This window comes from Martes martes, assembly GCF_963455335.1.
Source record: "Martes martes genome assembly, chromosome: 6".
NCBI lineage: Eukaryota > Metazoa > Chordata > Mammalia > Carnivora > Mustelidae > Martes > Martes martes.
In genome coordinates this window covers 12,603,366-12,615,648 of record NC_137893.1, presented here as the reverse complement: position 1 = coordinate 12,615,648, position 12,283 = coordinate 12,603,366, and the positions used below count along the sequence as shown (strand labels likewise).

Sequence of the window (12,283 nt, the reverse complement as noted above, 5' to 3'; positions counted from 1 at the left end):
ACCACCATCCACCCTCTCTCAAAATGGAATGGGGGAGGGGGGTGTTACATTCTGCTCCTCAATTAGAGCAAGGTCTGGAAATTCCATCCAAAACCTAAACGGGTCCCTTCTGACCATGAAACATTCCTCTTCCTCTGTGTTTTTCTGGGGCTGAGGGCTCAGAGGTACACAAAAAAAGGATCCCCTGGGTCCCGCGTGGAGCAGCTGGCTAGGAGCCCACAGGTTAACAGCTTTGACCCTTCCCTGCCCGCTCTGTGGAAAGGACACTCAAAGTCAGCGGTACATTAACTCATCCACTGAAATAAGTAACAACCATTCCTACTGGAAAAGCTCTCCTTCCTAAGTGATCATTATGTATTACTTAAAAATGAACTGTGGAAGGAATTATGGGGGACAGTCTGTCTTAAATCATTGATTTTTGAATGTTCTACATGAGCGGTATAAACCAATGGGCCTCAAATTTTAGCCAGCACCATACTCTCCAGAGGGACTTGATACAACACAGATTCCTGGGTCTCACCCCCAAAGCCTCTGATTCTGTGGGTCTGGGGTGGGGCCTGGGAATTCACATGTTTAATCTCCCAGCCCATGCTGATGCTGAAAAAGTAAGTTCAAGAAAAACAATGATGAGATGTTGGGGGGGGGTGGGGGTGCCACATGTATGAGACTGGGAAAGGATCTCAAGAAAATCTCAGCTTAAAAACGTCAGGAGTCAGGCCCAATATTCATATATTTATAGGTGGTCATTGCAGGTGCAGATTAGGTGGTACCAGATAAGAACCAAGAATCCATCCACATCCAAAATGGTCTTTCCTCACCGATCTTCTGTAAGATTCTCCAACTTCGCTCAGGAGTACTAATAACCAGACCGCTTCACACTACATGTCTCCAGACAAACTCTAACAAGAAATATTTGTGGGTTTTTTCCATACCATTACTAACAATTTTGGCTTTAGCATAGACAGTCACTTCTCACAGCCCTGTTATCTGCACGTGGTTCATGTAGGACTCCGGCTGGAATCCATGTTAAGAATGTGCTCACCATTTCAACAGGTATTATATGAAGTCTGGTCCACTCTGCGTAAGAAGCTAGTTTTCCTATCCCAACGGTCATATTCCAGGTAGTTTGACTTGACTCTCTTTTTAAAACACTGTAATATAAATTACTCTGAGAACATGAAAGACCATTCAATTAACACAGGTTCAACTTGGACACACACACACACAACCACTGCTACTACTAAACCCAAAAGCACTGAATTCCCCCTCGCCACAAATCTCCGAAAATAGGAAATAGAATGTTTCCTTTCACTAAAAGGTTTTTCCTCAGGAAAGCATGATTCAGATTATCAGAATCACCGCCTTTTCTGATAGATAACACGTGGGGGTTTCTCCTCTCAAAGGGCTGATAGATTTTCTTCTTGGGGGGAAGGGAGTAGTAAGCTTCCAGGTTAGTCTCCTATAAGCCTACCTACCCTTGTTTCCCTCCCACTCTACCCTGTTGATAAGTAATACATTAAGTGTTTAAAAATGTGTTCAACTCTAACCCACTGAAAATTCCTCAATACACCATCTATTCAACCAAAATTACGGTGGCTCTCTTTTCTAAAGCACAAGTAGGACAGTCTTGCAATGGAACAAAAATATTTTAAATCAGATCTGTCTGTGGGTTCCTTGGACCCAAACACTTTTTTAAGTGTTCCTACAGAAAGCTTTCTAGCTTTTACACCCTACTGATCTGCATTCTAAGGAACTGTTTTGCTCTAATAAACACAACTGCATTTGCCCTTCTGATCCCAGGTTAAAAACTGTTCAATCAGCCATTTGATGTCAAAGAAAACAAAGTAGGCTATGTCCACTTTCACAAAACCCCTATTCATAGATGAATAAACAGCTTCAGAAACTGTAGCTCCCAGCAAAATGTGCCAGGAAAGAACAATACCGGGAACAAAGCATGTGAATGCAGAAAGACAGATTACACTCTCTATTTAAATGACAAGAGAGTAATCAGGATGAGGGGAGGGTGGGCGCTCTCCTAACCCTAGTAAGGAAAACAGACACACACACAAATATATATACATCACAATTTCAAATATAATTTCAAAATGATCTATCAATGAACCAACTCTATCTAGAACTTGGCTTCTCAAATGCCGGAGCCACCAAAACCTTTGTCCAAAATGCCATCATCTCCAGAAAAGTGTACTGCATGCCAGCTGGATGCCCTAAATTCACTTCTGCCCCAGAATCCAAATCAACTTTGTCACTCCCCTGCTTTCTACAACAACCAGAAAAAACTGCGAACACATGACCAAGATTTGTAAGACCCTACAGGATCTGGCCTCTGTGTATCTTCTTATCCCAACTCTACCCACCATCCCCCTACCTCCCCCACCATCATCCCTGCTCTTCAGGACCCCACATTTCCAATTTTCTCAAACATGCCAATTTAATTCGTACCTCAGGGCCTTAGCACTGGCTGTTGGTCTATTTTGTTGTGGTTGTTGTTACTGTTGTCTGCCAACCCTGTATTAAAGCCGGGACCCAGCTAGATGCTTGCACCTAGACCAGTATGCGGAACTTAGTAGGTCCTAAGTAATGAAGAAACTCTTTTTACTGCAGGGTGGAATTGTCACAACATGAGTCTTCCTCCTAAACTCTTGCTCCTAAGCTCTTTCCAAGAAAGCTACTACACAACTGTTCTATGATAACACCCCCCTCCCTCTAAGGTCCTCAAAGGAAATAAGGAAAAGTGTCCAAGGGAACATGAGGTAAACACAGAAAATAGAGATGACTTAACATACCACCGGTATACCAATAAGAGGGAGGATGGAACTGTTCTACGTTATTAGTAAACATGTGAAAGGTGGTATCAGCCACAACAGTGTTTAACACAACACTGTTAAATATTCAAACAAAAATAAAATCCAATTATAGTACATATTAACTTGGAATTATTACAAATTAATCACTAATAAGTGTATGAACATTTATATGCTATATATCACCCTATACGGCCTATTTTAATTGTTAACTAAAACCCTGTGTACTGGTTATTATCAGTCCCATTTTACAGATGAGAAATCTCAGAAAGGCTTGAAGACCATAAGTTACTTACCCAACCTTTCAAAAACCAGTTCGTGTTAAACACAGAATGTGAATCCAGTTTTATTTTATTCCCAAGTCTATATATTGTTCACTGTAACTCCTTGACCTTCTCTCTGAAAGCATTTGAAATGAGGGACGCCTGGGTGGCTCAGTCAGTTAAGCATCAGCCTTCAGCTCAGATCTTCATCCCAGGTCCTGGGATTAAGTCCTGCATCCAGATCCTTGATCAGTGGGGAGCCAGTGTATCCCTCTGCCTGCCACTCCCCCTGCTCCTGCTCTCTCTCTCTCTCTCTGACAAATAAATAAATAAAATCTTTTAAAAAAAAAAAAACACTTAAAATGAAGTCACTGTGAGTAATCAAAGGTAAGCAGGAAATACGTTTATATGTGTATGCGTATGATTCTACCCAACAGAAATACTGATTGCATCATAGACAAAAAAATTATAACATGACACTCAAAAATTAGATTAGGAGTGTCAAAAAAAGGAATGATGTATTCCACTACTGAGCTGCAATACAATACAACACAATCAACAAACCACAATGAGGTAAGTAACTAGCAGTAAGCGTCTCGAATGCTAAAGGGTCAGGTTCAAAATAGGCAGGGGCCTGCTTAGGCTGTATAATTGAAAAAAGAAAGAAAAAAGAAAGAAAAGGCCTGTGTCCCATGAGTATAAATCCTAAAGGGATAATCAGGAAAAAAAAAAAGTCAGAAGTTCTTTGCAGCTGCCCCTTCCCACATCTTCCAATTAGGAAACAAAAAACACCCACCTTGGCCAGAGGAGGAACCAGATCTGGAGCGGACGGAACAAGAGAACAGAAACCTGGGGAGTCTGGTCCCAATTCCTGGCCTTTGACCTTGGCCAACTCATTTAACACCCAAAAACCAAAATTTTCTCATCTGCAACAGAGAGATCCCTTCACTGCACATCTCTCGGGCTTGTGAGGGCTCAGAAAGGAACGAACATGGAAGAGCTCTGCAGAGCTTCTGTCAATAAAACTTGCTTTATTTATCAGAAGCTTACATAATGGCTAAGCCTGGGATGAAAACTCTAGGAATACCACCGAAGGAGAGTAAAATGGGACATCGAGGTGAGAACACGAATGTCCCAGAGCTAGAACCCAACAGGCTACGAATGATCAGAACTGGAAGTGATGACACAGAGTGCAAGACAGAGAAGAGAGGTCCCCATAGCTCCACGCAATGGTATGAACACGGGAAGGGCTTACAGCGGAGCCTGGAGCATGAAGAGGTCACTCCCAACCCTTATGGAGATGGAACCCAGACACCTGGCCTTGGCACAGCACACACCTTTCAATTTTGAGAACTGCTCTGCTTACTCCCAAAAAAACATTCTGTGTCATTTTTACCAACAGTAAAATCGTCCCACAAATCTGCTAACCATGGTAAACCCTGTGCAGTCAATCACCAAAGCCCTCCTCATCCTCCCACGTCCACCTGACAATCCAGACAACACACTAAACCACGGTGCCCACCGACCACCCCACAACTCCCTTGTGACCACCTGTTTTAAAAACAAAACAACACACACACATACACACACACAGATTGTTAAGAGAACTCTTCAAGTCCCCAAACATATGTAAGAAACCTCAGGGGAAAGGTCTCCTTCAGGTGTGCAGAGAATTACCTGATGCCGTTGCTAGGTGGTGCTTATAAATACAAGGACACACCCTAAGATGGTCTTTTTGCTTTAATTAGTAGCCAAGTCAAGCGTCCTCAAATTAAGTGTCATCATTTAAGGGCTTAAATAAAACACACTGAGCCCACGTGAGATCAGACCGCAGAACCTACCAGCAGAGTAGAAAAATGGGTTTGCAGCTCCGTGCCCCAGCAGTGCCTCTCACCAGGGGCTCTTGTGAAAATGCAGACCCTGACTCAGCAGATGTGAGCTTCTGCATCTCCAACAAGCTCCCAGGTGACGTGGACCGCTGGTCAGGACCGGGGGCCAGGCAGCAGCCACCCGATGACGGCATAAGCCAACCCTAATGCTGTGCCCACTGGAAGTCCAGTTACTAGTAAAATAAAAAAGGTTGAGATAATATGAACTGGCTTCCTCTACCCAAAGAAAGTCCACGATATTGGCAAGAGACATCTGTCACTCAGCTAACCGAGAACCTTCCTGATCAGCCGTTAGTCCTGCCCTGGGTCCTCTGAGTGGTTGTCAAATGGCAGGGAAATTTCCTGGGTACAAAGTGGGGCCCCTGCACGGAGGAGCCGGCCTTATGACAGACCCGACGGCTCACAGAAGAGAACATGTGACCTGGAGCTACAGAATAAAAGAGAGGAAGCAATAAAAACAAGGAGTAGTAATTTACTGAGAACTTACGTAAGGCCACACAATTCGGGGTAGAATGGGGATACAGCTCCCGAGTTTGACTGCAGAGCCCGCCCTCACCCCGGAGCTCCCCTGATCTAGCGCAGACCGTGGAATTAATGACGTCATGGCGAGGGGTGTTTACGAGCACCGCAGCTTATAAACACAGGACCCTGAGCACGTTCTCTCTCTCTCTCACCCCTCTCCCTCTGCTTCGGTTTCTCCATCTTTAATATGGGTTAATAATGGTTTGGACACTTCACTGGGTTTTCTAAGAATCGTATGAGTCAAAATAAAGCACTTCGCACAGTGGCTGACACATAATAAATGCCTCAATAACTGTTTTTCTATCCTTATGATTAAGATAACTCTATGGCAAGAGCCTAAGAAATAGACTAACACGAGGAAGAGACTGGAATAAAAAGAAGAGCTTCTGACCCACGAGAGAGATGTACAACCGTCAAAAAAAAAAAAAGGACCTCCCTTTTTCACGGGCCACAGAGGCTAAAGGGAAAAAGCTAAACCCAACTGGAATCAGGTCTGCGGGAAGCACTGGCCTCTGTGTGGACGGCAGCAGGAGGGGCCTAAGAGTCTGACCCTGGAGTTGACCTACAGTGTACCAGATCTCTACAGATAACACGGAAATTCCAGCTCCTCCAGGACTAAACAGGGAGGCGCTTTAAGACTGCTGATGTCCCACATACTAACAGACACTACAGGGAAGAGCAGTGCTGACGGCCAGATGGCAGAGAATGAGCAAATGCCCTGAATCCCACAGGCTCACACCTGAAGCAAGAAACCCTTCACTCGAGGTTTGTGATGGAGAAATGGTACCCATGCTAGGAGCAAGAAGCTGGCGAGAGGGACTTCTTCTCTGCCACGAAAGCAGGGTATTAGAGATGTGCTCACTCCACAACACACTTATTGAGAACCTGCCCATGCCAAGCCAATCAGAGACCAACAGAGCTTCCGGGGACAAATCAGTGGTCCTTCCTCCTTGTCAAAGACAATCCCCAGTGATCTGAAAACAGAAACACAACTTGGGTAGCTGTGTTTTACAATGCAACTTCTAATATTTAAATCAAACTCAGAGAAAAAGACTTCATATAACGTATGGTCTTTGACCTGAGAAAGCTGAACAGGAATAAAAACAGAAGGTCAGTTCTAAAACAGGGTGGACCCACAGGCTTGATGTACGTGGGACATTATGACAGGTCTCCTACTTCGAGAACTAATCTATAAAGATCAGTACATATAAATTACTGTGTGTCAGACACTACTGGCTGCTTACCAGTATCTACTGTCCAACCACCCCCCTTCCTCCTCACTGAACAAAGTCCAAATTTTCTCAGGGCAACAATGGACCCAAGTAAACTCCTCCCCCACTCCCACCCCCACCACCCCACCGCCGCCCCCCCCCACTAGCCTCCCTTGCAGCATGAGGCTATGGGAGAGTTCTGGTGAGGGAGATGTAAGCCACCTCCCCTGATGGAACTTCTAGGAGAAGACCCGGCTGTCACCAGTCTTTCGTCTTCACTGGGCCTCCTTTCACCAGGCTGAAATAAAGACGAGATCCTGGAGGCGAACAGCCACCCTGCACTGTGGCATCAAGTAAGAAGATAAACACGACTTGCTTACCACATGCTAAGAATGGCTGAACGGGATGGCAGAAGGAGCCTGGGCCCCTGACAGCACCATGAAGCCCCCCCTCTACTTCTGAATTCCCCATTTCCAGACTTCTTTTACAAGAGAGAATCAGCAGTCCCACTGGGTTTACTCCTGTAAACTGGATTTTCAGTTATGGGCACCACACCCTATTCTCACCTGATAGACATTATAAAAGATCATTTGCTTCGCAAAAGCCTTTAGAATTATTTAAAGACAGGGTGCCATGAACTATGAATTAATTTACAAATTTACAAATAATCCTACCAAATAGGCAGGATAAGACACACATATACCAGACAACTCTCTTCCACTAACAGGATATTAACAACCCACATCATGGGAACCCTGAAGTTCTGCTCATCAGTGTGGTAAAGATTCTAGAGTCCTCTAAGAATGAGAACCTCCTGGGAAGACAGAGTTAAAACCAAGGCACCTGGGCTCAAATGCTGCTGTCCCTTCCCCACTGTGTGACACTGATCAAGGTACTGGACCTTTCCGTGCTCAGAACAGAACTACAAAATGGAAATATCTGTTCCTACCTCAAAACGTGTTTACCCACATTAAATGAGTGAATACTCGTACCATGCAGAGATCTATCTGACCCTAACACACTGCTAAGATTTACTGAGGATCTCCTAATATTATGATGAAAATGGTGACAGTATAGCTAAAGATTCATACAAACAAAAATTTTAACAATAATAAGAATAAAATCCACATGAATTCATTCATTCTGTAGACACAGACCCTTTTTCCTAATGCACGCACCTGCCTCCTAACATCAACACGAGAGAGCACGCTGCAAACCGTGGTCAGGTTTAGACAGTTTTAAATCCAAGGCTTTCTACGGAGCTCACAAGCACCCCACCATACTTGTACAGCACCACACATGGCAAAGTCTACATGAAGAACTTCTTATCAGGAGGATGTATTTATAAAGTGGGGGTTGTGCATAGAGGTTAGCAAAGACAACTAAAAATAGTCGTATAAGCAAACAAGTTTGCATAAGTCAACAGTTGATTGAAAAGTCAATACTTTCACATCTTTACTATGAGAAATATTCAAGTAATGTGTCATGCAATTTGGGAGAGTGTTGCCTCTTGTCTAAGAGTTTGCCACACTTAACTCCTGTTATCTTTTCTAGGTTCTAAGACAGAAAGTATCCAGGTCATTCTATGAGGCTGTGTTTAAGGGTCCAAAAGGGCACAACCATTCCGTATCAAGTTGCCACACACTAACCACAGGCATGTAACCTAATCAGTGTCCAGTGCTCCTGATAGCGAGATACTGAACCACTTATAACTGCTCATTCACATCAGTAGGAAACTTTTCCTAAATGAAAGCAATCGCAAGTCCTAACGTCAAGGGAACTGGATGCCAAAAACCTTTGAATCTGCTCTTCCTTTTAGACGCTAAACAAACATAACAGGATGTGAATTTACACTTCTCTTCTCCCAATCCCAAGAGGAACCAAAAAAAAAAAAAAAAGACACGAATCTTAAGGGTGTGAAGATCTCACTCCATAATCTTCCTGTGTGCCTGTTACCATTTTTCTAGCTGTACGTTATCAAGTAGGCTGGCAGGGACTCAGGAAAACCAGAGTGATAAACTGTAACCCTTTCTTGACTCCGGAGCAGTACAGCTCCAAGAGAAATATACTGCATGCCACAAGTGTGACTCATGTGTGTAATTTTTCACTTTTTAGGGGCCACAATTAAGATAAAAATAAGCAGGTGATGTTAATTTTAATCATAAATTTTATTTAACCCAATATATCCAAAAATAGTGACCTCAACATGTAGTGAAATATGAAAACTTGAGATAATATACATTCATTTCTTTGTATTAAGATTTCACATATGTTTATCTTACACTTACAACACCTTACAATTTTGACCAGCCCACCACAAGGGCTTAAGAGCCACATGTGGCTATGCTATTGGACAGAACAGCTCGGCAGGTCAAACACTGCTGAAAATCATCTTTTTCTTGAGTTGCTTCTATGATAGACACATAGGTAAACCAGATCAACCAACCCAGTCTTGGCAAGTCACTGGTTGGGGAATCCAGTAGTATCTTGAACAGGGAAAACATACCCAGTTGCAAAACAGGGCCTAGGAACTTACAAGCTTTTAAGTTAATGTCTTGTGCCAAGCACTGGCAATGCTATTTACTCTTTACCTGGGCAAACCAATCACCAATGTACACATCTGTGTTGTTTTCATCCTTGTTTTAAATAAGAACCCAGGAAATTCTGGTCCCTGGACCAAGCTCTTCTCAGAACTATATCCCTTTCCTGCTCCCAGTGGAAATGATCAAGCATTCCCCACTGACACATCCCATAATGTCCCATACATCTAGAACATCCCATTCCACGTGGTCTCTGTGTACTATGCAGGCATGAGAAATGAGATGCAGAGATGACCGGTTTCCATTACGCCCCAGCCATGGGTGAGACAGTTGGAAAGATGACCTGATCTTACCAGTATTACCTACCTCACAGGCTTACTGTGATGACCAAAGGCAATAACAGAGAGACAGTTCTTAGCAAACTGTAAAGCGCTATACAATTCTAGTTATTATTATTGAGAAAGGACACCATTCCTCACCTAGAAGAGCAGACAGAAGAAAGAAAATAGTAAAAAGAAAAAATAGTAACTTGAAACAAAAGAGATGATAAGCTGGGAGGGGGGGAGAGGAACCCATGAAACCAGTGATTGTTTCTGTGGACTTCATTTCTTGGGAAGAGCACAAAGAGGCTTGAGGAAACTCATCACTCTTCCTTGGAAATACTGGGAGGCATAAAAAAGCAAGCCAGACCACTGGACCTTCGAGCTTCTATCCCTGCTCAATCACCCATTACCACCCCACCCCACTGTTTTTCCTCATTCCCAATACTGTAGGACCCGGGACAGTTATTCTAAACAGATCTCTTCTTCCCGAGGTCTAAATGTGGCCTAAAAAAAAAATAATAATAATGCAGCGCACAGGGGGTACTGGCACCATCTCGAGCAAGTCACCGAGTCCGGGGAGTCTGGCTCAAGGCTTCTCCGCGGCGCGAACGCCTCAATGCTGGCTCCTGGGCTGCCCTCTCGCCTCCTCCAACAAAAACAGAGAGGCTCGGCGAGCCGCCGGAGTCTCTACCTGTCCAACCGCCCCGTCACGCCTGCGAACTCCTCTGGGCAGGCGGCATTTACGAGGTCCGAGGGGAGCCACCCACACAAAGGCGCCTTGTGCCTCTCAGCTCCGGGACGGGCAGCCTAGGAGCCGGGCACCGCACCCAGGCAGGGAAGGCGCGCGGGTCCCGCACAGCCCTGCCCCGCAAGTCCCGAGATCCGCACCCCCAGCCCTCGCTGTCCACAGAGCGGCCATCTCCACTCCACGGCTTCACGACGGGGCCTCCCCTCGGCTTGCCACATCCGCACCCCCAAAAGCAGGCACAAGAGTTAGGGATGCACAAACCGCTCGGAAGAAGTTTGTATTGTCACCGCGCTGCGCTCTCCACGCGTCTTGCCTGGAGAGCGGCTGAGCACCCCCACAGCCCAGCTCCCCGCCCGCCCCATCCCTGGACTGGACGCGCCGGGCCCCCCCCCCCCCAGACCCGCTCACCTCTAGTCCAGTCCACCACTTGCTTGGGGCTCCACTTGGTCACGGGTTCCATGGTGCACGGCTTTGCTCCCAGCTGGGCGAGAGTCGGCGGTTCAAGTCTTACTACCAGGGCCCGCTGTCCTTCCCGAGAGGGCGCGCCCCGCGGCTGGTCCCCGTGCGCCGGAGCGCCCCGTCAAGGCTGCATGGCCGCGGTCAGCGGGTCATCGCAGAGCGGCTAAGCCAGGACAGCGCGGCCCCCTCCCGGGCACACGGGACAGTCGCGCGGCTCCTCCTCCAGCTGCCACCGTCCAGCTGCAGCTCCTCCTCCTCCCCGTCGCCGCCGGGAGCCCGGGCACAGCTGCAGCTCCTGGGCGACGGCAGCTGCGGGGACGCGGGACCGTGACCCCAGGGCCCCTGGCCTCGGCTCGGCACGGGACCCTTTGGGCGCAGCTGCTCCCGGCTCTCGACTGCGCGGATGGTGCGGTCCGCTTCCTCCCGCTCGCCCGCCGCGGGCTCCGCTCCCCTTCCAGCTCCTTCTCTTCGCGGCGTGCTCTCCCGGGGTCTCCGCTCCGCGTGCGCCGGCGTCCCCGAGCCTTCCCGGCCGCAGGTCCCACCTCCTGCGCCTCCCTCCCGGGCTGGACTCGGGCTGGGAGGAGCGCGGGCGAGCGCGCTCGGATTACAAAGTTTCAGCTCTCGGCGCGGCTCTCCGAATAAAAGAGGGGCGGGGCCGAGGACCCAGTGAAACTCGTAGGAGGGGGTGGTTCCGCCCGAAAAGGCCGACTCAGGTTACTTTCTCTAAGCCCTTCGCACACACGGTCTGAGTGTCCCGGGCCCTACCTTCCTTTTCAAGAGGCGGGTTGTAGATCGTGCGTGCATCCTGGACAGCCCTTTGGCTCGGGTGAGCCCGGGTCCTATTGGTAGCAGAACAGTCTGTCTCAGTATGAGCAACAATACACTTAAAAAAAAAAAAAAAAAAAAAAGTAGGATCTGCACGTTCTCTTCATTTTCAGTGCTTTGCATCAGCATTGCTCGGCGATTAAGCCTTCCTCCTTTTAAATATCTCAGGGCAAAATTATTTTGCTTCATATTTTAGGTAACATTGTGACAATGTAACTCACTTTTTTTGTAAATGCCCTAAACACCAGCCCGATGTTATTTTGTTCTCCAAAGACAGCAAGCTTACCAGGAAACTGCTAGTCGCTTCACTCTCGGCTTCACCCATTCTAAACTGCAGTGGAAAACTGGCTCTCCACGTATATATTTCTATCCTTTTACTCATTTTCAAACTAAGCCTTCCCTGTTGAATCTTCAAGGCCAGTGTGTAAGAGCAATTCTCTCTCACTTTAACTCTGGATATGTGCCAAGTTCTCTCGACTCTGGGATGGTTTGGGCCACAGAGTCCCACGAATCTTGCCTTTGAGATGGACCTTGGCAAAAAAAAGGCCCACAGCATCTGAAGGTGCCCAACGCAGAATGTTGGCAGGTCGGCAAAGCCAGAGGAGTTGGGAAGGAAAGAGCCTGACTTCTGGGGCAAGGGGAAATGGAGCCAGTCACTTCATTCTCAGCTTTATCCCACTC

The 12,283-nt window shown here is 46.7% G+C and overlaps 1 protein-coding gene across 2 annotated transcripts in view; it reads right to left on the bottom strand.

Annotated features, from left to right (window-relative positions):
* Nucleotides 1-11,385, bottom strand: part of CNKSR3 (CNKSR family member 3) — an 86,047-nt gene extending 74,662 nt beyond the window's left edge. The window contains exon 1 of one of the 2 annotated variants that reach the window (XM_080805124.1): nt 10,727-11,385. In XM_080805124.1, coding sequence (XP_080661250.1) covers nt 10,727-10,778 — 52 coding nt within the window. In that variant the 5' untranslated portion in view covers nt 10,779-11,385. The remainder of the gene's footprint in view (nt 1-10,726) is intronic. The other variant, XM_080805125.1, reaches the window with a different exon arrangement.
* Between the last annotated feature and the right edge of the window lie 898 nt (nt 11,386-12,283).